This window comes from Parasteatoda tepidariorum, chromosome 3 (assembly GCF_982258835.1).
Source record: "Parasteatoda tepidariorum strain Cologne lab strain chromosome 3, Ptep-v5.0, whole genome shotgun sequence".
In the NCBI taxonomy this organism is placed as follows: Eukaryota; Metazoa; Arthropoda; class Arachnida; order Araneae; family Theridiidae; genus Parasteatoda; species Parasteatoda tepidariorum.
In genome coordinates, this window is record NC_141757.1 from 25,950,413 (window position 1) to 25,967,422 (window position 17,010).

Genomic DNA, 17,010 nt, shown 5'->3' on the forward strand with positions numbered 1-17,010 from the left:
TTGTTTTTTTTTTTTTTAATTTTAATATGTATATAAAAATAAAAAGTGAACAAGAAAAAAATTATGTAATATAAATAAATAGAAGGACCACCCTGAATAACTTTTAATCTAATGATCGGATCTTCACGTTCTAGAACTGAATCTTAAAAGTTCGATGATATTTTTTATTTCCGGAGGAAAAAAAACAGTCTCTGATACTTTCGCCAAAACGCAATTTTATACGCCAAATTTACGATTTTATTGAATGCTGAGTGCGAGCCCTGAAGAAAATATGATATCATTGTCATTTCAGTGTGTCGCTGATGTCATTTTTACGTGACACATTACTTTGAAAACATTCCAAATATACTATTTCTAGTGATAGACATTGCACTGTTATGCGTCTTACATTAATCCAGAAAACGTTGAAATCTAATCAGGAATATTAATCAACAAGATGCAATACAAAGCGTTTGCTGATTAGTTTTACGATATTTATGACATGCAGATGGCTGAAAGCATTGTTTTCAGATATACGTTTGATATGGATTAATTAAACGTAACACTGCCTCTGCAACGCTTGCACAGCTATATGGAATGATTGGGAAAAAATGATAGGTTTTCTGATTTAAACTGATGTTTCAATCATAAACGCAAATTTTTAAATTAATATAAATTAAAATATTTAATATGCAACACATTCGTATAATCAGTTGCCGTTTGTAAAAATTGTAGCGCAGATGATAATTAAGAGCATGAGGTACAAACACACAGATCACTTTCACATATTTCACTCATTTTCACTTTTTTTATGCATACTGCGCGAAAATATAAAGGGACACAAAAAATACCACTTTTTTAAAATTCAAATTCTCAGGAACTGTTTGTCCGATTTTATTTCAATTTTTTATTTTGACATATAAAATTACGTTCTTTAATATGGTGTAAAAAAGTGTATACCTTAGAACTAAAAATTGTTCGGTATTTATTAAAAAAATAATAAATATTTGATAAAAGTTATTTTTTGCATGGAATTATATTTGGATATACGAATTTTATAATTGTGTCCAAAAAATTTTAAACTCGTTTACAAAGTTCTCGAGATATGGTGAAATGCGCAAAAAATAAATTTAACATTAAGGGGTCAGAACTTCGGACAGCTCCTCTGATCAAGCTATTGGGACTATATTTTCAAATTGCGGCTAAGGGAAGAATGTCTTGGCATAGGCTTGCTGAGAAAGCCAAGGCCCATCCTGGGCTGTCGTGCCAATGAGAAGAAGAAGAATGTTACCCCGGATAAATTGGGAGTCAGAAATCCGAATCCGCCGGAAAAAAAAGGTAGGTTTATTCAAAGAAAGTACGTTATTGTGTCTGATTTCGTAATTTAAAATATCGTCTGCCTCAAATTAATCAGCATATTTGCTAATTAATTTATTATTATTTTTGGTAGACCTCATTAAGTTTGCTAAGTCACACACTTTAACTCTTCATACGATTTTATTAAACTAGTAAGCGAGTCTCGTAAAAATTCGTTTTTGAAATGTGTGTGATCTATACAGAAATTTAAAAAGTGGTAGCAAAACTACACAGTTTTCGCTCTATTTTTGACAGATATGATCTGTTATTTTGATATTAGATCTGCTATTTTGACATTAAAAATGATAACAAAATAAATTTTAAATTTTAGTCAAAGTTGGACTTGAACTTTTCAGTTTAATTCTTGGTTTCACTAATTTGATTTAAAATCATTTTATTCATCACTACTTATAAACAACATAACAATATGTATAAAGCAAAATCATCTTTTGTGTTTTGTTCAAGCTCTGGTAAAATAAAAATAAAAGAAACGTCAATATCATTGTGGGAAATCATGAAAGTTGAGAATGCCCTTAAAACAACATCCAGGTGTAGAAAAAATTTAAGAGAAACTGCTCTGAAATTCTAGGGTAAAAATTATTAATAATTATTTTAAAAGCTTGATAAAAATCCAGTACAACTAAACTAAGGAATTTTTTTTTTTTTTTTTGATTAAAATATAGCGGAATTTTGAAAAAATGTGCCGGCTAAAATGGAAGAAGTTGTCAACTATGCACACATAATAACAAAAATGAATTGTTTTACATATTATATTAACAAACATATTTTAATGGAAACTAAAATATTTCAATGTCGCTTCAAATATGAAGAGTGTTAAGTATGATGCCATCCGTCACACACAAATTTTGGTTTTATATTTCAAATCAAACGGTGAGCAAGGTCTCGTCACGGACAGGCACTCGAGAAAGAGAGTGCGTGATTCAGTATTCTAAACGTGATCACGCTTTTTAAAAGGAGAAAAAAAAGAAAGAAAAAAGCTATCTTTGCGTGACTGCTGTCTTCCTCTCCCTTTCGTGTTTATTTATTGGGTTGGCAAACAAAAGAACATTTTTTAGGCCACATGTATTGATCATTTTATTACGATTGATGAGATGAATCGTTCAGTTATCTGAAAACGATTTTTGAAATAAAGATAGCAAACGACTGCCAATTGTACCGATTCTTTTCACAATTGCTGCTATTTAAAATATACGTAGCTTATTAAATGCTATGAATGCATATCAAAACTTCGTTAAAATATTTTTAACACTAGGTTTACAGACGTTTCTTATATACCTATCTCTACGAACACGCGTCAATTTGAAGCATGGACGACTACATATAACAGCACTTACAGAGATGCCAACTTGCTCCGGACAGCAAATATATATTTTAAAGTGGTAGTTTATCAATTGTGATTCTTGGTTTAATAAATTCAAATTAGTAGATTTTTATCCACCACTATTTCTAAATAATTCGTAGGCTTATGTAATTCACCAGTTTATATTTGCAAAATTTATCTAGTAGTTATTTACCGTTTTATTAAATTATTATGGTATGTCCGAAGCAGCTATCATATCTGAATATAGCCTTTTTCCATGGAATTAAAGCGCAGTATGTCAAAATTGTCCACCAGAAGAAAAGACAATGTTCTAAAGTGTGTTTTTTTACATTAAAAAAATTGATTTTTTTTTTGCCGTTTTTTTTTCAAAAAATCTGTGCGTTAAGGGGTTAAATTGACTCATACCGTAGGTTATATAAATAAAACATCTTTCAATGAATGACATGGTTTGTGCCTGAGATGGAAACCTTTTTGACACAGTGTTTGCATCAATTAATATTTTAAACGATATCAGAGTCTAAACTTAATCCCTTTTGTCTTCATGTTCTTTTCGACATTTTTTTAAAATTATTATTGCAAAAACCAAGAAGCTAAACAGTAAATTTATAATGAAGAAATAAGCTCTCACTAAAATGTGATCGAAGGCATGGAACAGTGTGGCCGCGATATTTGTAGAGGTGTGCTCCCCAGGTAGTTAGATTTCATAACTATGTTGATCTTTACTTTTGAAAGATGTATTAATTTTCAAATTAAAATAAAGATAAATTTAAGATCTGTTATTTACTGTTTAAACTTTTGAATAGCTTTAATTAAGAAACGCATTTCATTACTAATTTTTATGTCATTATAAATTTGTTATTTAATTAATTTCTCTCAAACATGTGTATTTTTTAACTAATAAACATATTTGTCAAAGAATAAAAACCATTTCATAATTTTTTAAAGTGACGAAAATCTCATGCAATTTCTTTTAAGAAAACAGAAATACATGATAAAAAAAAGGATTTGATAAAAATTATTTCAACAAAATTAATTGCAGAATATAATGTATTCGATTAGAATGTAATGTAAATACCAACCAAAATATTCGAAAGTATTCAACTACTTCTTTCAGTTACTTATAGTAGAAAAAGCCAGTTTTTATAACCAAAATACCCCCACTTGACCCCATAGTTTAATCTTTATTATTTCTCTACTTCCTGGATCCCTACATCCAGTTCTACAAAAGATTGAAATAGAGGACAAAATGATAAATAAAGAAATAAGGAATTGATGAAATCGTTATAGGTTTAACATCTGTCTAAAATATAAACGTAGACGAAAAGAAAACAAACTTTTATTTTCTTTCCACCAATCGAAGCTCAAGACTAACTTCATAAATGAACTTTTAAATGTATCTGTGAGATATAAAATTGTTTATTAAAAGTTTCTGTAATTCTCGGAAGTAAAATGAAGTATAATCATGGTTTTGTTAAAAGGAAATTTTTTCGTTAACACGTTACCAGGGGTCTGTCCAGACATTTTGTAAAAGGTTCGTTCTTGTAAAATTGTGAAAAAATAAATATAAAATAAACTTTAAGTCACATTCTTTCAACCAGAGTCCTGCTTTTGTGAATTTGTGCAAATAGGGTCCGTTATTGAAAAAAAACTTTTTCAAGGAGTTTTTAAATTGTAGACATACAAGATTATGCTCAACACTGTAAAATTATAATTAAAAAAATTAAATTTTTAAAAAAATGAACAGCTATTGCAGCTACTAAATTAGCGATGCAACATACAAATATTTGGTATTTAGCCTATACTGCTGAACGCAGAATATTAATTTCGGACGAATAAAGGAAGAAGCGTCTGCAGAAAACAAAATTTAGTTCGTTTATGTCTGTCTTCCCCCCCCCCTTCCTGGGAAGGGTTTATTCGATTAACAAACAATAATGAAGATAAACAAATTTGTGAAGGGTCCGATTAAAAGATAAATTATTTTGTGAAGGGTCCGTTTTTAAGTTAAAATATTTTGTGAAGGGTCCGTTTTTATGAAAAGATATTTTGTCAAGGATCCGTTAACGGACCCAAATTTCTTCTAAACAGACCTCTGGTTACGCTTGATCAAAATCTTATAAATAATTGAATATTGTAAAAACTGCTCGAAATGTTAAATTGTTCACTACAAAAAATTACATTTTTTTCAAATATTTTGAAAAATCAAATATTTTTCAAATATTTTGAAGCAAGATGAATGAGGGAGGCAGGGTGAAACACTTTAAAACAATTTCGAATACCAGGTAAACTTGGAGGGGTTTCTACTATTGTATCCAATTTTCTTTTGCTGGTTCTCTCCAGCAATCTAACATGTCTTGATATATTTAATCTCGCTTTCCTCATTGTTGATTAGACTTTCATAACCATATTATTGTTTTTTTTTTCTTTCTTGATAAATAGATTGCTATACTATGATATATACTATTTTTATTTTTCATATCATTGCGAAATTTGTGGTTGGACATTAATGGGCTAAAAAATAATTTGTCCCAATTAAGGAGAATACTTTTTTAACATATTAACAAGGATTCAAAAACAGTATAATGCGAGTTATCATTACCGTGAATCATGTGTAAAAGAGAAGAAGTATCCTATTTTATGATAAAATTACACCTGATTACAAATAAATCCCTTCAAGTACTCGTTACAGAGTCGCGGTGGCTCAGGGGATAGGAAGCTCGAATCCCAATGAAATGACCCAAATTAGAATCCCAGCGATGGCTGTTCGCTACTACTTCTGTTCGCAGCTCGCATCAATCACAGTGCTGACTTAAAATACACCGAAGAGCCTAAATTATGACCACCCTTCATCTATAACAATGGGATCGACCAGGTTTTCATGGTTTCTCGCGCCCAGGAGCAATGTTTTCATGGGTCACATTAGGACCCATAATCCTCATAGAACAATCCCTGACGTCTGTAAGCTACTTGAACATAGCTGCAGACCAGGTTAACAGATTCATGGCAACAGTTTTTCCTGTGGGGGATGGTGTTTACCAACAGGATAATGCACCATGTCATAAGGGTCGAATCGTCGAGGAACATTCCAGTGACTTTCAAGCCATGTCTTGGCCCCCAAATTCACCTGACCTTAATCCAATAGAGCATTTGTGGTCCTACTTGGAAAACCAAATTCGTGCTGCCACGCTACCCCCTAGCAATGTGAGGGAATTGCAGGACCAGTTGGTGAGAGCTTGGTACCAGATACCTCAGACTACCTATCAGCACCTTGTGGAATCAATGCCACGGCGGGTGCTAGCAGTTTTGAGGGCTAAAGGTGGTCCTACATGCTATTAGCAGGGTGGTCATAATGTAATGGCTCTTCGGTGTATATCTTCAGCAGTAGACGGATCATGGGTTCGGAAAAACCGCGAGAGGTTTTCGTTGTTTTTTTCTTTGTGTAACGCAAATGCAGGTTAGTTTATCCAAATAGTCCTTCACGAAGTCCAGTTTGTCCCAATGTAGGCGTAAAGATTTACTACACTAGGTCCCAATACTGGATCCAGGAGCTCCCTCGTATTCTGGATTGTGCTTAAAATTTCAGGGCTACGGAGATGAATATTGATAGCCGTAAACCCGAAAACGGGTAGCTGTTCCATACTGGGTTATAAAATTAGATACTAATTACAATTTTTTTGAATCCATATCTTGACTAATTAGCATAAGAGCTACGATCCCTGCGATCTTTGCATATTAACAGCTTCAATATGTTTTTGTATGTTTGCCTCTTATTATAAGTTTTAGAGAAATTCAAATAAGTTAACACAAAATAATAAAGTGGTATTCCACTCATATTCTAAGTTGCAGTGATACGTAACTGTGATTGTATCCGTCATTCTTATTAAAATGATGGTGGACCGTAATCTTTCAGCATAATGAATTGATTGATTTAACCTTGGTGAGACGAATAAACAATCAGGTTCCATTTTAAGAAACAAGTTAGGACAACTTGTGAAGAATTTTCTAAAACCTCTCTCAAGTCCATTTCGTCGATGCGGAAAGATTTATTTTCGATAAAGACCATAATTGCTGACAAAGAAGCTAAGTTTCGTTTTTTTTTTCTGCATATTAAACAAAAGAATTTAAATGTTTCAAGATCAGGAAAAGTTTATTTGGATCAAGTTGTACTCGTTAACTAAGAGAATTTTTCTTTTAATTGTAATCATTTATAATTTTACGAATTTTGCAATTTACATGTTAAACAAAAGAAATATTTCTAATTGCTCTTAAAATTATTATAAAGCTATAATAAAATTTACTATAACTAGAGGGCTCCGCCCCCTGCTCGCTGACGCTCGCCAACCCCCGGAGAATTGCTTCGCAATTCTTGCTTGGTTTGCTTCGCAAAACCAATGCTTTGATTTCATATATTTCAATATTAAACTGAATATTAACTGTTATCATCGAAAAGAATTAATTTTCTTAAATGCAGAATAAGCAGTGTGTCAATATCAATGTCACTTTTTTTCGTTGACTACAGTTCCTTCTATGTCCTATTTGTTCTTTAAATGAGCTAAAATTGTCAGAAATTAACATCAATGTGCAGATATAATCTTTATATGAAACTTGTTTAAAAAAAATGATAATCACAATAATACAGACTTTGTCCCAAAGAAATGAATATATTTTTAACACATTTAATTCAATATATATATATATATATATATATATATATATATGCAAACACTATAATATTTTTCAATAAGCAATATTGTTAAGAACAGGGTAATTTTTAAAAAAATATTTTAATAATATTCAGCAAAATAACTATAAATGAAAACATTAATTTTGCGGAATTAAAATAAACAATGCACCAATAGCATTTTCTTTACGCTAAATACATTTATAAATTTGACATTATATATATATGTTATAATATTTCTCTATATACAATATTGTTAATGACAGGATCATCTTTAATAAATATTTTAATGTTCTCCTTCGTTGTGCATCTTGACAATGCCACATATAATTGACCATGAGAAAAAATAGGCCGTTCAATATATAGCCCAACTTTATCGAAGGTTTGGCCCTGGGCCTTATTAATTGTTAAGGCATAAGCTAATCTAACAGGAAATTGTCGTCGATAAAGCACAAATGGTAAGGAAGAATTACTTGATAATGTATTTAATTCTATTCTTGGAAGATTGACAATACTACCATTTTTATTACCAGTAGCAATTTGGCAAGTCAATACTCTTTTCCCTATTTTAAGAACAGTCAATCGAGTTCCATTGCAAAGGCCATCAACAATAGATATGTTCCTGATCAGCATTACAATGCATCCAACTTTTAATTTGAGCTGATGAGGTGGCAGTCCCGGGAGATTTATGGAGTTTAAATATTCAATAGAATACCTTAAAGTAGCTTCTTCTTCTCTCCCGTCTGATTTATCTACTCCATATAGTGTGGCCTTATCAATACTACTTGTATAACTTATAACCTCTTCACCTGGCACACGTGATAAAATATTTTCATTAACTTTGTTAACTTCATCATTTTGCAGTGATAATATGATGTGATTAATGAAGTTAGTATTAAGACAATCAATTTTTTCAAAAAACCAAGAAATGATATCTTTACAATAAAGATCAGGAGTGCTTGCATCAAGATGTAAAAGTTCTCCATTGCCAATTGTCAACAACCAATTGGCAAATTCTTGGTTACCAGCTTTAACTCTTTTATTAATTGTCAAATGAAGGATTTCAAAAAATGGCCAAAGAAAAGAGTATTTTATAGTTTCATTAATAACCTGCATATGTGTAGCTTTTTTAACGACAGGTAACACTTGTCGAAAATCTCCACCTAAAATTATTATCTTACCACCAAATGGTATCTCATTAGCTAGAAGATCACGAAAAGTTCTATCGATCATTTCTATTGCTTTTCTGGGAATCATACTTGCTTCGTCCCATATAATAACGTCAACATTTTTTAAGCGAATCTTATCACATTTTTTTAAAATACAAATCCCATCGTCACTTAGATCAATAGAATGTAAGGTTCGCATAAGTCTAATTTTATTATAGCAGAGAATAGTTTAACTTTCATAAAAATAGGTGGCAGCATTCAGAGATGTAAATAGAACGCTTCGCAAACGCATATATTTCGCTGTTATTATTTTTCATTAAATACTTTTATAAAATATCTCTTCGCTTATTTACTGTATTGCATATTAATTAAATTCCTTGTCATTCAACTTTATCTTATATGCCGGAACCAGATTAAACTTACGAATTAACGTTTTAGAAAACAAATAATCAGATTAATCAATATATCAATACGAAATAAGTTGAGATGTTGTAAAACTGAAGAATGAAATTCTAACTATTTTGTGATTGGTTGCATCTCTGAAAAAGAAAATTCAGACTTGTAAATCGCTTTTTTAAGCTTGCCGTTTTCAGACATGTGATTGGCTGTTGTGAACGGCGGTTATTCTTCATTATTAACTGCAAAATCGTGCTTTAAAACTAAAATAAATAAAAATTTAAAATTATGTAAAAGATTTGAATGCCCTAAATGTCTTCCCTGAAAGATTCTGAATGAATTGATTCCTTAATCTTAGATTTTCATCACGTAGTTAAAAAGTTTTTCAGGGGACAAAATTAACTGCAAAAACTTTTTTTTAGAATAGAGAGATACTATTGTAGAAAAAATAATGCAGAATTTTTTATTAATATCGAATTTTAAAAAAAATTATATTCAAAAGTTTAGTTTAAAAATTCTTAGATAATTTTGCGTCAAAGATATTTGCCGCTATGAAGGCGAGTAACATATTAACATTTTGTTGACCGGAAAATTTTACACAAACACTATGTCTTGTCATTGATTATAATTTAGTAATTGAACATGGACGCAAAAGAAAACATTCTAATTAAACTCGAATAAATTTTATTTACATTAAAGGAAATGAAATTAATATTCTGGTTTCATAATATAAAACAGATACTGTAAGTGTAATGACGAGTTAACTCGTCACCGGGCAAAAATGTGTTGGTGTTAATTACTACCATAATATAGCATAATAGAGAATTGGTAGTAATACATTACTACTATATTATATTAATTCTCATAGTAATTGGCATAACACGAAGCATCTTTGTCACCTTTTTATTAAATATACAATTATTTATATTTATGTTCCAAACGTAAATTAATGTGCTATAATTAGTAAACGAATTAATTGCTGTTAATTTTTGTTTTAGACCTGCTCTATTAATTACACTGGGAGAGGGGACTTTTTTAGTTTTCTGTTGCATGGAATTTTTGGACATATCTAATGTATTTTTGCGTTGCTGATTTCAAATCTGCAATCCGTTTCTCTCTACTAGTTATAGTTTTTATACAATTTAATTATAATATATTCAGAACCAAGATTATTGTAAAATCCACCTGAGTGTATGCAAAAAGTCCCACTTCTCTGCTACGTAGGGAGTGGCAGAAAGAAGATGATTATCATTTCAGTCTTTGATACGATAGACAGGGATGCCACAAAGCGATAAAAAATTTAAAAAGTGGTAGAAACTCAATAAATTTTTATTTATCTATGATCTCTTTAATTTCTCAATCGTAGCACCACTATGATTCCCATTTCAAATTATTTATATTTAAAGCAAATATTTTTATAGCATTCACTTTCAAAAGTAAACTGAAAAAATATGCTAAAAAAAGTTGCTAATTTTAACCTTTTTCAATAAAATTTTGATTTTTATTAATTATCACTTTTTGACTTTTTTAATCAATCATGGTAACCTTGGATACGTTAAGGTCTTTTTTTTTTTCAAAATGTCATTTTCAAATGTGAACTGGCAAGTGCATACATGTATGTATATAAATCTGTACGTTCCTTATGAATTTGTACATTCAGTTAAAAAATAAATTTAACAAAAAATATCATTTTGAAAGAAAAAAAATCTGTTCCTTTCCAAACAAAACTAATTTCAGATTTCAAACACATGTAAGATCAAGTATTTGTATAAATTCAAAAAATATTATCTTTTACCTGTGTTATTATTAACTATAATTCTAAAATAAAATTAATATTATTAGCTTCACATGAAAATTATCTACTATTAAATATAATTAATAACTTACATTTACTCTAATGTTTAAAAGCTAAGTTTTATTAAGCGTTTATAACAGAAAAGCTTTATTTATGTATGTGTAACCCTTTTGCTCATGCGCCGTTTGAAAAATAAAGGCATGCCATAGAGAAAAATGTTACTATCTACTATTAAAATACAATTAATAACTAAAATTAACTTCGATGTTTAAAAGCTCAGTTTTATTAAACTCTTACAACAGAAAAGCTTTATTTTTGTATCGCTTTTGCTCATGCGCCGTTGGGAAAATATAGGCGTGGCACAGAGAAAAATTTTAAGAGTTTCGCGACATAAAATGTTACAGAACTATTTCAGATAAATTATAAAATAAACTATGTAGATTTGTTGCGAATATTATAATTTCACTTAGCTAAATGTAATGTTTCATTAAAAAAAAGAAAAGCTGTTTCCTTTTTGAGATATTAAACATAATGTGGAATAAAAATACTAAAAGTAAGTTCGTAAACTAAGCGAAATAAGTTTGATTTGTAATGATAGAAAGTTTAATAAAACAATTTTCAAACTAATTAAAATTTGTTCTCATGATTATAAAGTTCAAACAAATTAATTTTTCAAAACATTTTGTTTCAGCAATATTTTTTAAAGAAAACTTTATACTATTTGCTACTGGCATACTTTCGTTTCTTTTTTTCGTTAAGTGCTAACTTCAACAGGTTTTCAAAGGAAAAGTACTGAACAATATCAATTAAAAACTCTAAAATGATTATTTTGAAACTAAAATAAATATTGTTAGAAATATGTAGCTCTCGGAAATATGTTTATTTCATGAAGTAGTTTCAAAACATAACAGTAGTTTATAAGAATTATATTCCGCCTTCAATGTAATATTTTTTTCTGAATAAAATTTAAATTATTCCAAATATTATACAACGGAAATATTCACTTTAAAATAAACTATAATAGAATTGTGAAAAAAATTTCTACCGGCTAAATTTATTAAGAAAAATACATAGGGGTAAGTGAAATAAATTTCTTTCTAAAACTATTTTTCTATTTAATTTCTATCTGAAAATGTAATTTCTATCTAAATTCTATCTAAAAGAAAAATTCTATCTGAAAATCTAGAAAGGATGCTTAAGTATTGGAAAAATGGTTTAATTTCCGATTTCGATCTGAAAAATAGATTGAATTGGAAAAAATGTGTTGATTTGTATCGGGAAAATTGTTTGATTCTTTTAGAAAAAATGGTTAGTGAAAGCACCGAGCAGGGGGTGGGGTCCCGAACCCTAAAATTACTATACAATTCTTAAAAATATAGGATTTTACTAAAAGGACGCAGATTCTAGATTGAAAAGAAAAAGAAATTATAGCTATTTATAAAATCGTTCACTATAAATACTTTTATTTTCTTATTGTAATATTGAGTATAAAAATTAAATTGTTATATCTAGTATAAAATAGAAACACTTTGAGTATAAAATTAGGGCATCCAAAATGTAAGAAGTTGTGCAAGATGGTCAGTAAAATTAATTATTAGTCTATGGGTAACAAGATACATTAGTCTATAAAATAAAAATAAAAAATCTAAGCCCTCTACAATACATTACTAATTTTGCAATCTAGATTATTATAAAAAGAGCTGCAATCTTTTTTTATTAACAGAAAAAGGTATCCAAAAGAAGAAAATTTTCACTTCGTTTAAACTAAGTTTAAAATAAATATGTTATAATTATTTTTTCACCTATAGTAAATCTTTAGTTAGTGCAATTCTGCAATCTAGTTGTAAATTGTTAAATGACTTCATATTTCTATTGGTCAGTTACAATTCCGTAATTTGAAGTACTTTAACTTCCAACTTTTACATAGAAACGGCATGAAAAAAGATGTAGTATCGCTGTGCTTAAAATTAAGTGGATATTTTCTTACATTAGCTACCACCCAAGAACTATTTATTGATTACAGAATGATGTCTGAGTAGTTACTACTGAGCAACTAGTGCTTTTTTGAACTGGAAAAAAAATGAACTCACAGTAAGTTCGTTGCTAGGCATTCACAAGTTAAAATAGTATGAATAGTTTCATTAATAATTTCAATTAATTAATAAAAATAGTTTGATTAAAAATAATTTCATTAGTAGCATTTTCCAATAAAAAGTATTTTAGTGATTAAATCACTAAACTAATGATTCATCAATAGGCTTCGACTTCTTGAAATTAAAATTATAGCTAACTGTAAGTTTATTAGCAGAAATAGTCGTAGCAATTTTTAGAACAATTTTAAGCATTCGCTGATTGTAATGAGAATTTAAAAACAAACAACTCAAACCAAATTGAATTGCTCTTCTAAAAGCTAAAAAAAAATAAAATAAAAAATAAAAAAGGCCACAACTGTTACTCAATAAAAAAGTAAAATTAACATTTTTACTATTGCATCATACATAAATCAACTGAGGTTAGGAAGTTGAAGAGAAAATGAAAAAAAAAAAAAATAAAAATTCTAATTTAAAAAAAATAATAAAAGAAACGGAAAAAGAATACAGCTTTTTCTTTCGTTTCTGTTCTTCATAAAGGTTACGATAGATTTATTTTAAAGAAAAGCTTCTTTTTTTTTATCTTTTATTAGTTTATTTTGTAGAATAAGAACAAGTTCAAGGTTGAATGATTATTTAACTAAATTTCATTGTGAATAGCATAAGAGAAAAACAACTGACCAAAGAAAATAAAGCTTTCATGCATGATTTACATTTTTAACAATAATTGGAAACCAAAATTATAGATTAAAAGCAATTAATTGAAAAATTGTATGTACCATGTTTTTAACATTTAAGTGTTATATTAAACACTTAAGTTATAAATATATAAAAATTAAAACGACAATCTCAATATTTTTTTTAATACAGTTTAGGTTACATTCTTACCTGTTTCTTTAAAATCAGTCGTAAAAAATAATTTTAATTTTGTGAAGAAAAAAACATTTTTTTTTTCAAATATAACAGTAATTTACGTAGGGAAAAAAAAATCAAATCTCCGAAACTTAAAAAAAAAAAAAATAAATAACAAAAAATATTTATGCAAATTTTGATTGAATAATACTGAGAATTTTTTTGTAGAGTTAATTATGGACAATCAAAGCTAAATTTAACCTAATTTCTGTTCAAAATAAAAACTTCCAATACGTTCGAACGAAGGGGCGTGTCACCAGCGTGGGAGAAGATAGAACTTTCTCTTATTTAGTTTTTTCTCTTACGTTTTCAACGATAATGTCATTAGACTTAACATTCTTAAGAGACAAAATTGGTAAAATTTTGAAAGAATTGAATTTAAAAGAAAACTTACCAGTCACAAAATATATAAAGTACTTCAGAAACATGTTTATCTTTTTGAAAACGATTACATACAGCGATCGGGTACACCTGAAAATTCCATATGAAATGAAAACAAGAGAGAGACGCTTGCCTAACTGTTGTTTCCCTTGAAACAGCGCCGTTTCTTGTTTTTTCCTGGTCACCTGACATTAACAACCAATCACGCCGAACGTAAAAAAAAGACGCATGCTCAGTAAAATAGAAATATTCAAGGAGTGTATAGTAAGTTGAAAAATTATAGAACTTTTTTCGGGTTTTCCAAAAGCGCTGCACGGATTACAGGTGTGCGGTTCTTCTCAAAAGCTACTTCAATTTAGAAGAACTTTTATTTTCTTTCTAAATTTTTTATTCTTTTTATTTTTCCTTCTAAGGTTGTTTTACTAGAAATAATTTTATTCTTCGAACGGATATTACTTTAGCGATGTTATTCATTCGTTTTATTTAGTTTAAGAGGGTGTTCAGTTTAAATTATATGTACGTATGTATTATATCGAGTAAATTGCTAGGCAGCAAGTTTTTTTTTTCTTCTTCATCCGAAGCTTTTGTTTTTCACGCTTAGTAGTTTTTCATGTTATTTTATTATTATTTTTTTATCTAACTTTGTTTTATTGGAACAAATTTTATTAAGAATAAATTGTTAGACAGAAAGTATTTTTTCTTTCATTCGAAGCTTTTGTTTTTTTTATTGTTATTAATTTTTTTTTCTAATTTTGTTTTATTTGAACAAATTTTATTAATAATTTTATTAATAATAAATTATTAAGCAGTAAGTACTTTCTTTTCATCCGAAGCTTTTCTTTTTTTACGCTTAGTAGTTTTTATGTTATTTTATTTATTTTTTTACCTAACTTTGTTTTATTGGAACAAATTTTATTAATAATAAATTGTTCGACAGCAAGTATTTTTTTTTTTTCATTCGAAGATTTTATTTTTTATGTTTAGTAAATGTAATTTTTTTTTCTAATTTTTTTTTTTATTAATAATTTTGTTAATAATAAATTGTTAGGCACTAAGTACTTTCTTTTCATACGAAGATTTTTTTTTTTTTTTTACGCATAGTAGTTTTTATGTTACCGTCATTCGGGGCTACTTTGTGCAGGATTTCGCAGTTTTTGAACTTTGACATGTAAAAAAACCATACTAATTCAAACTTTAGTGAAATGTATCGATATTATGTTAATAACTGGACTCAGACGAGTGAATTTGATCAATATTGGCATTATTTGTATGTAATAGTTACGAATAATAAGTCAAAACATACCTTGCACAAAGTAGCCCCCAAATGGGGCTACTTTGTGCAGCGATAGGAATTCAGTTTAATAATCATGTTTTTAGTAAAATATTGATATAAAATTGTTAGAAAAGTTAATTGTTGACATTTTTAAAGCCAAAAACATCAAGATATCTGAAGATATTAGTTTGAAAATAAATTTTCAGCGTTAAAAAACCATTTTTTTTTGAAGAATTTTTTCTTAAAAAGAATGTTTATTTCAAAACATTTGAGTTTAAACAAAAGGAAACCATATACATTTTTAAACATTGAAATGGATAAAATTTTAAAAATAATAATTATTACACATTCATTAACATTTATAATATTGTTAAATTTGAACATAACATCCTTGAATGAACATGACAGAATTGCTCTTCAGTTTCTGTCAAAATCACCCGATGTTCTATAAAATATATTTTTATGTGTTAAATCGTTTGATTAATTCATTAGAAGAATCTTTGCAGAAGAAAAATAATAGTTTACCAGGAAGTTTCACGTGTTTCTTGTGAATTTTATTAGAGATAGTATTTCTGTGGATTTTGTACTTCCGAGAAGCTTCTGCAATCGACATACCACCAGCAACTGCTTGCAAACATTGTTGCAGCTTTTCTAAAGTGTAATCACGGTAGTTTCTCGTTTCAGGTATTTTTTATAACGTCTGACCATTTTTCTGTCGAAAAAAAAACGAATGAAACTTTGCACAAAGTAGCCCCAAAGTGCATTTTTTTTCATTTTCCGTTTATTTGCTATTAACTTTCACATTTTTTTAACGCTGACATGCTATAATTGTTTATTAATATATAAATAAAAAATTTTGCTCTTACGACAATTATTTTATCAACGTCTTTGCATTTCATAGCTAAAGTTTCCACGCACACTTTTCGACATCCGACGTCCTCGGAAAGTTGTTGACATTGGATGAACGAAACACACTCTGAGATTGTTTTAAAATTCGAAAAAATGTTTGTAGTAATAGAAGAGACTTCTATCTTCAAATTCCACACATTTGTAACGTGAAATAAACATAATACTGAATAGCAGCACTTGAAAAATGCCAAATTCAACTTTGCACAAAGTAGCCCCCGCTGCACAAAGTAACCCCGAATGACAGTATTTTATTTATTCTTGTATAATTTTGTTTTATTTGAACAAATTTTATTAATAATAAATTGTTAGACAGTAAGTCTTTTTTTTTCATTCGAAGTCTTTGCTTTTTATGTTTAGTAAATTTAATTTTTTTTCTTCTAATTTTGTTTTATTTGAACAAATTTTATTAATAACAAATTGTTAGGTAGTAAGTACTTTCTTTTCATTCGAAGTTTTTTTTTTATTTTATGTTTAGAAGTTTAAATTTTTTTTTCTAACTTTGTTTTATTCGAACAAATTTTATTCCTCGGGTCGATATTATTTAGCAGCTTTAGCAATTTCTTTCAATAGTTTCAGGTAGTTTAAAAACGAGTTAATTGTAATGATACTTTAGCGTTTATTAAAAAGAAAAACATTATTTTTTTTTCCATTTGGAACATTAGCTTTTTACTTTTTGTTTCTAATTTTGTTTTTTGCAAGAACTAATTGGACATTATTTTATGTACTTTGA

At 28.5% G+C, this 17,010-nt stretch overlaps 1 protein-coding gene across 2 annotated transcripts in view; it reads right to left on the bottom strand.

Moving 5' to 3' along the window:
• The window catches only part of LOC107449388 (uncharacterized), a 69,900-nt gene extending 55,440 nt beyond the window's left edge, over nucleotides 1-14,460 (bottom strand). Inside the window, exon 1 of one of the 2 annotated variants that reach the window (XM_087158978.1) lies at nucleotides 14,112-14,460. In XM_087158978.1, the coding sequence (XP_087015104.1) occupies nucleotides 14,112-14,145 (34 nt within the window). In that variant the 5' untranslated portion in view covers nucleotides 14,146-14,460. The remainder of the gene's footprint in view (nucleotides 1-14,111) is intronic. The other variant, XM_087158977.1, reaches the window with a different exon arrangement.
• Between the last annotated feature and the right edge of the window lie 2,550 nt (nucleotides 14,461-17,010).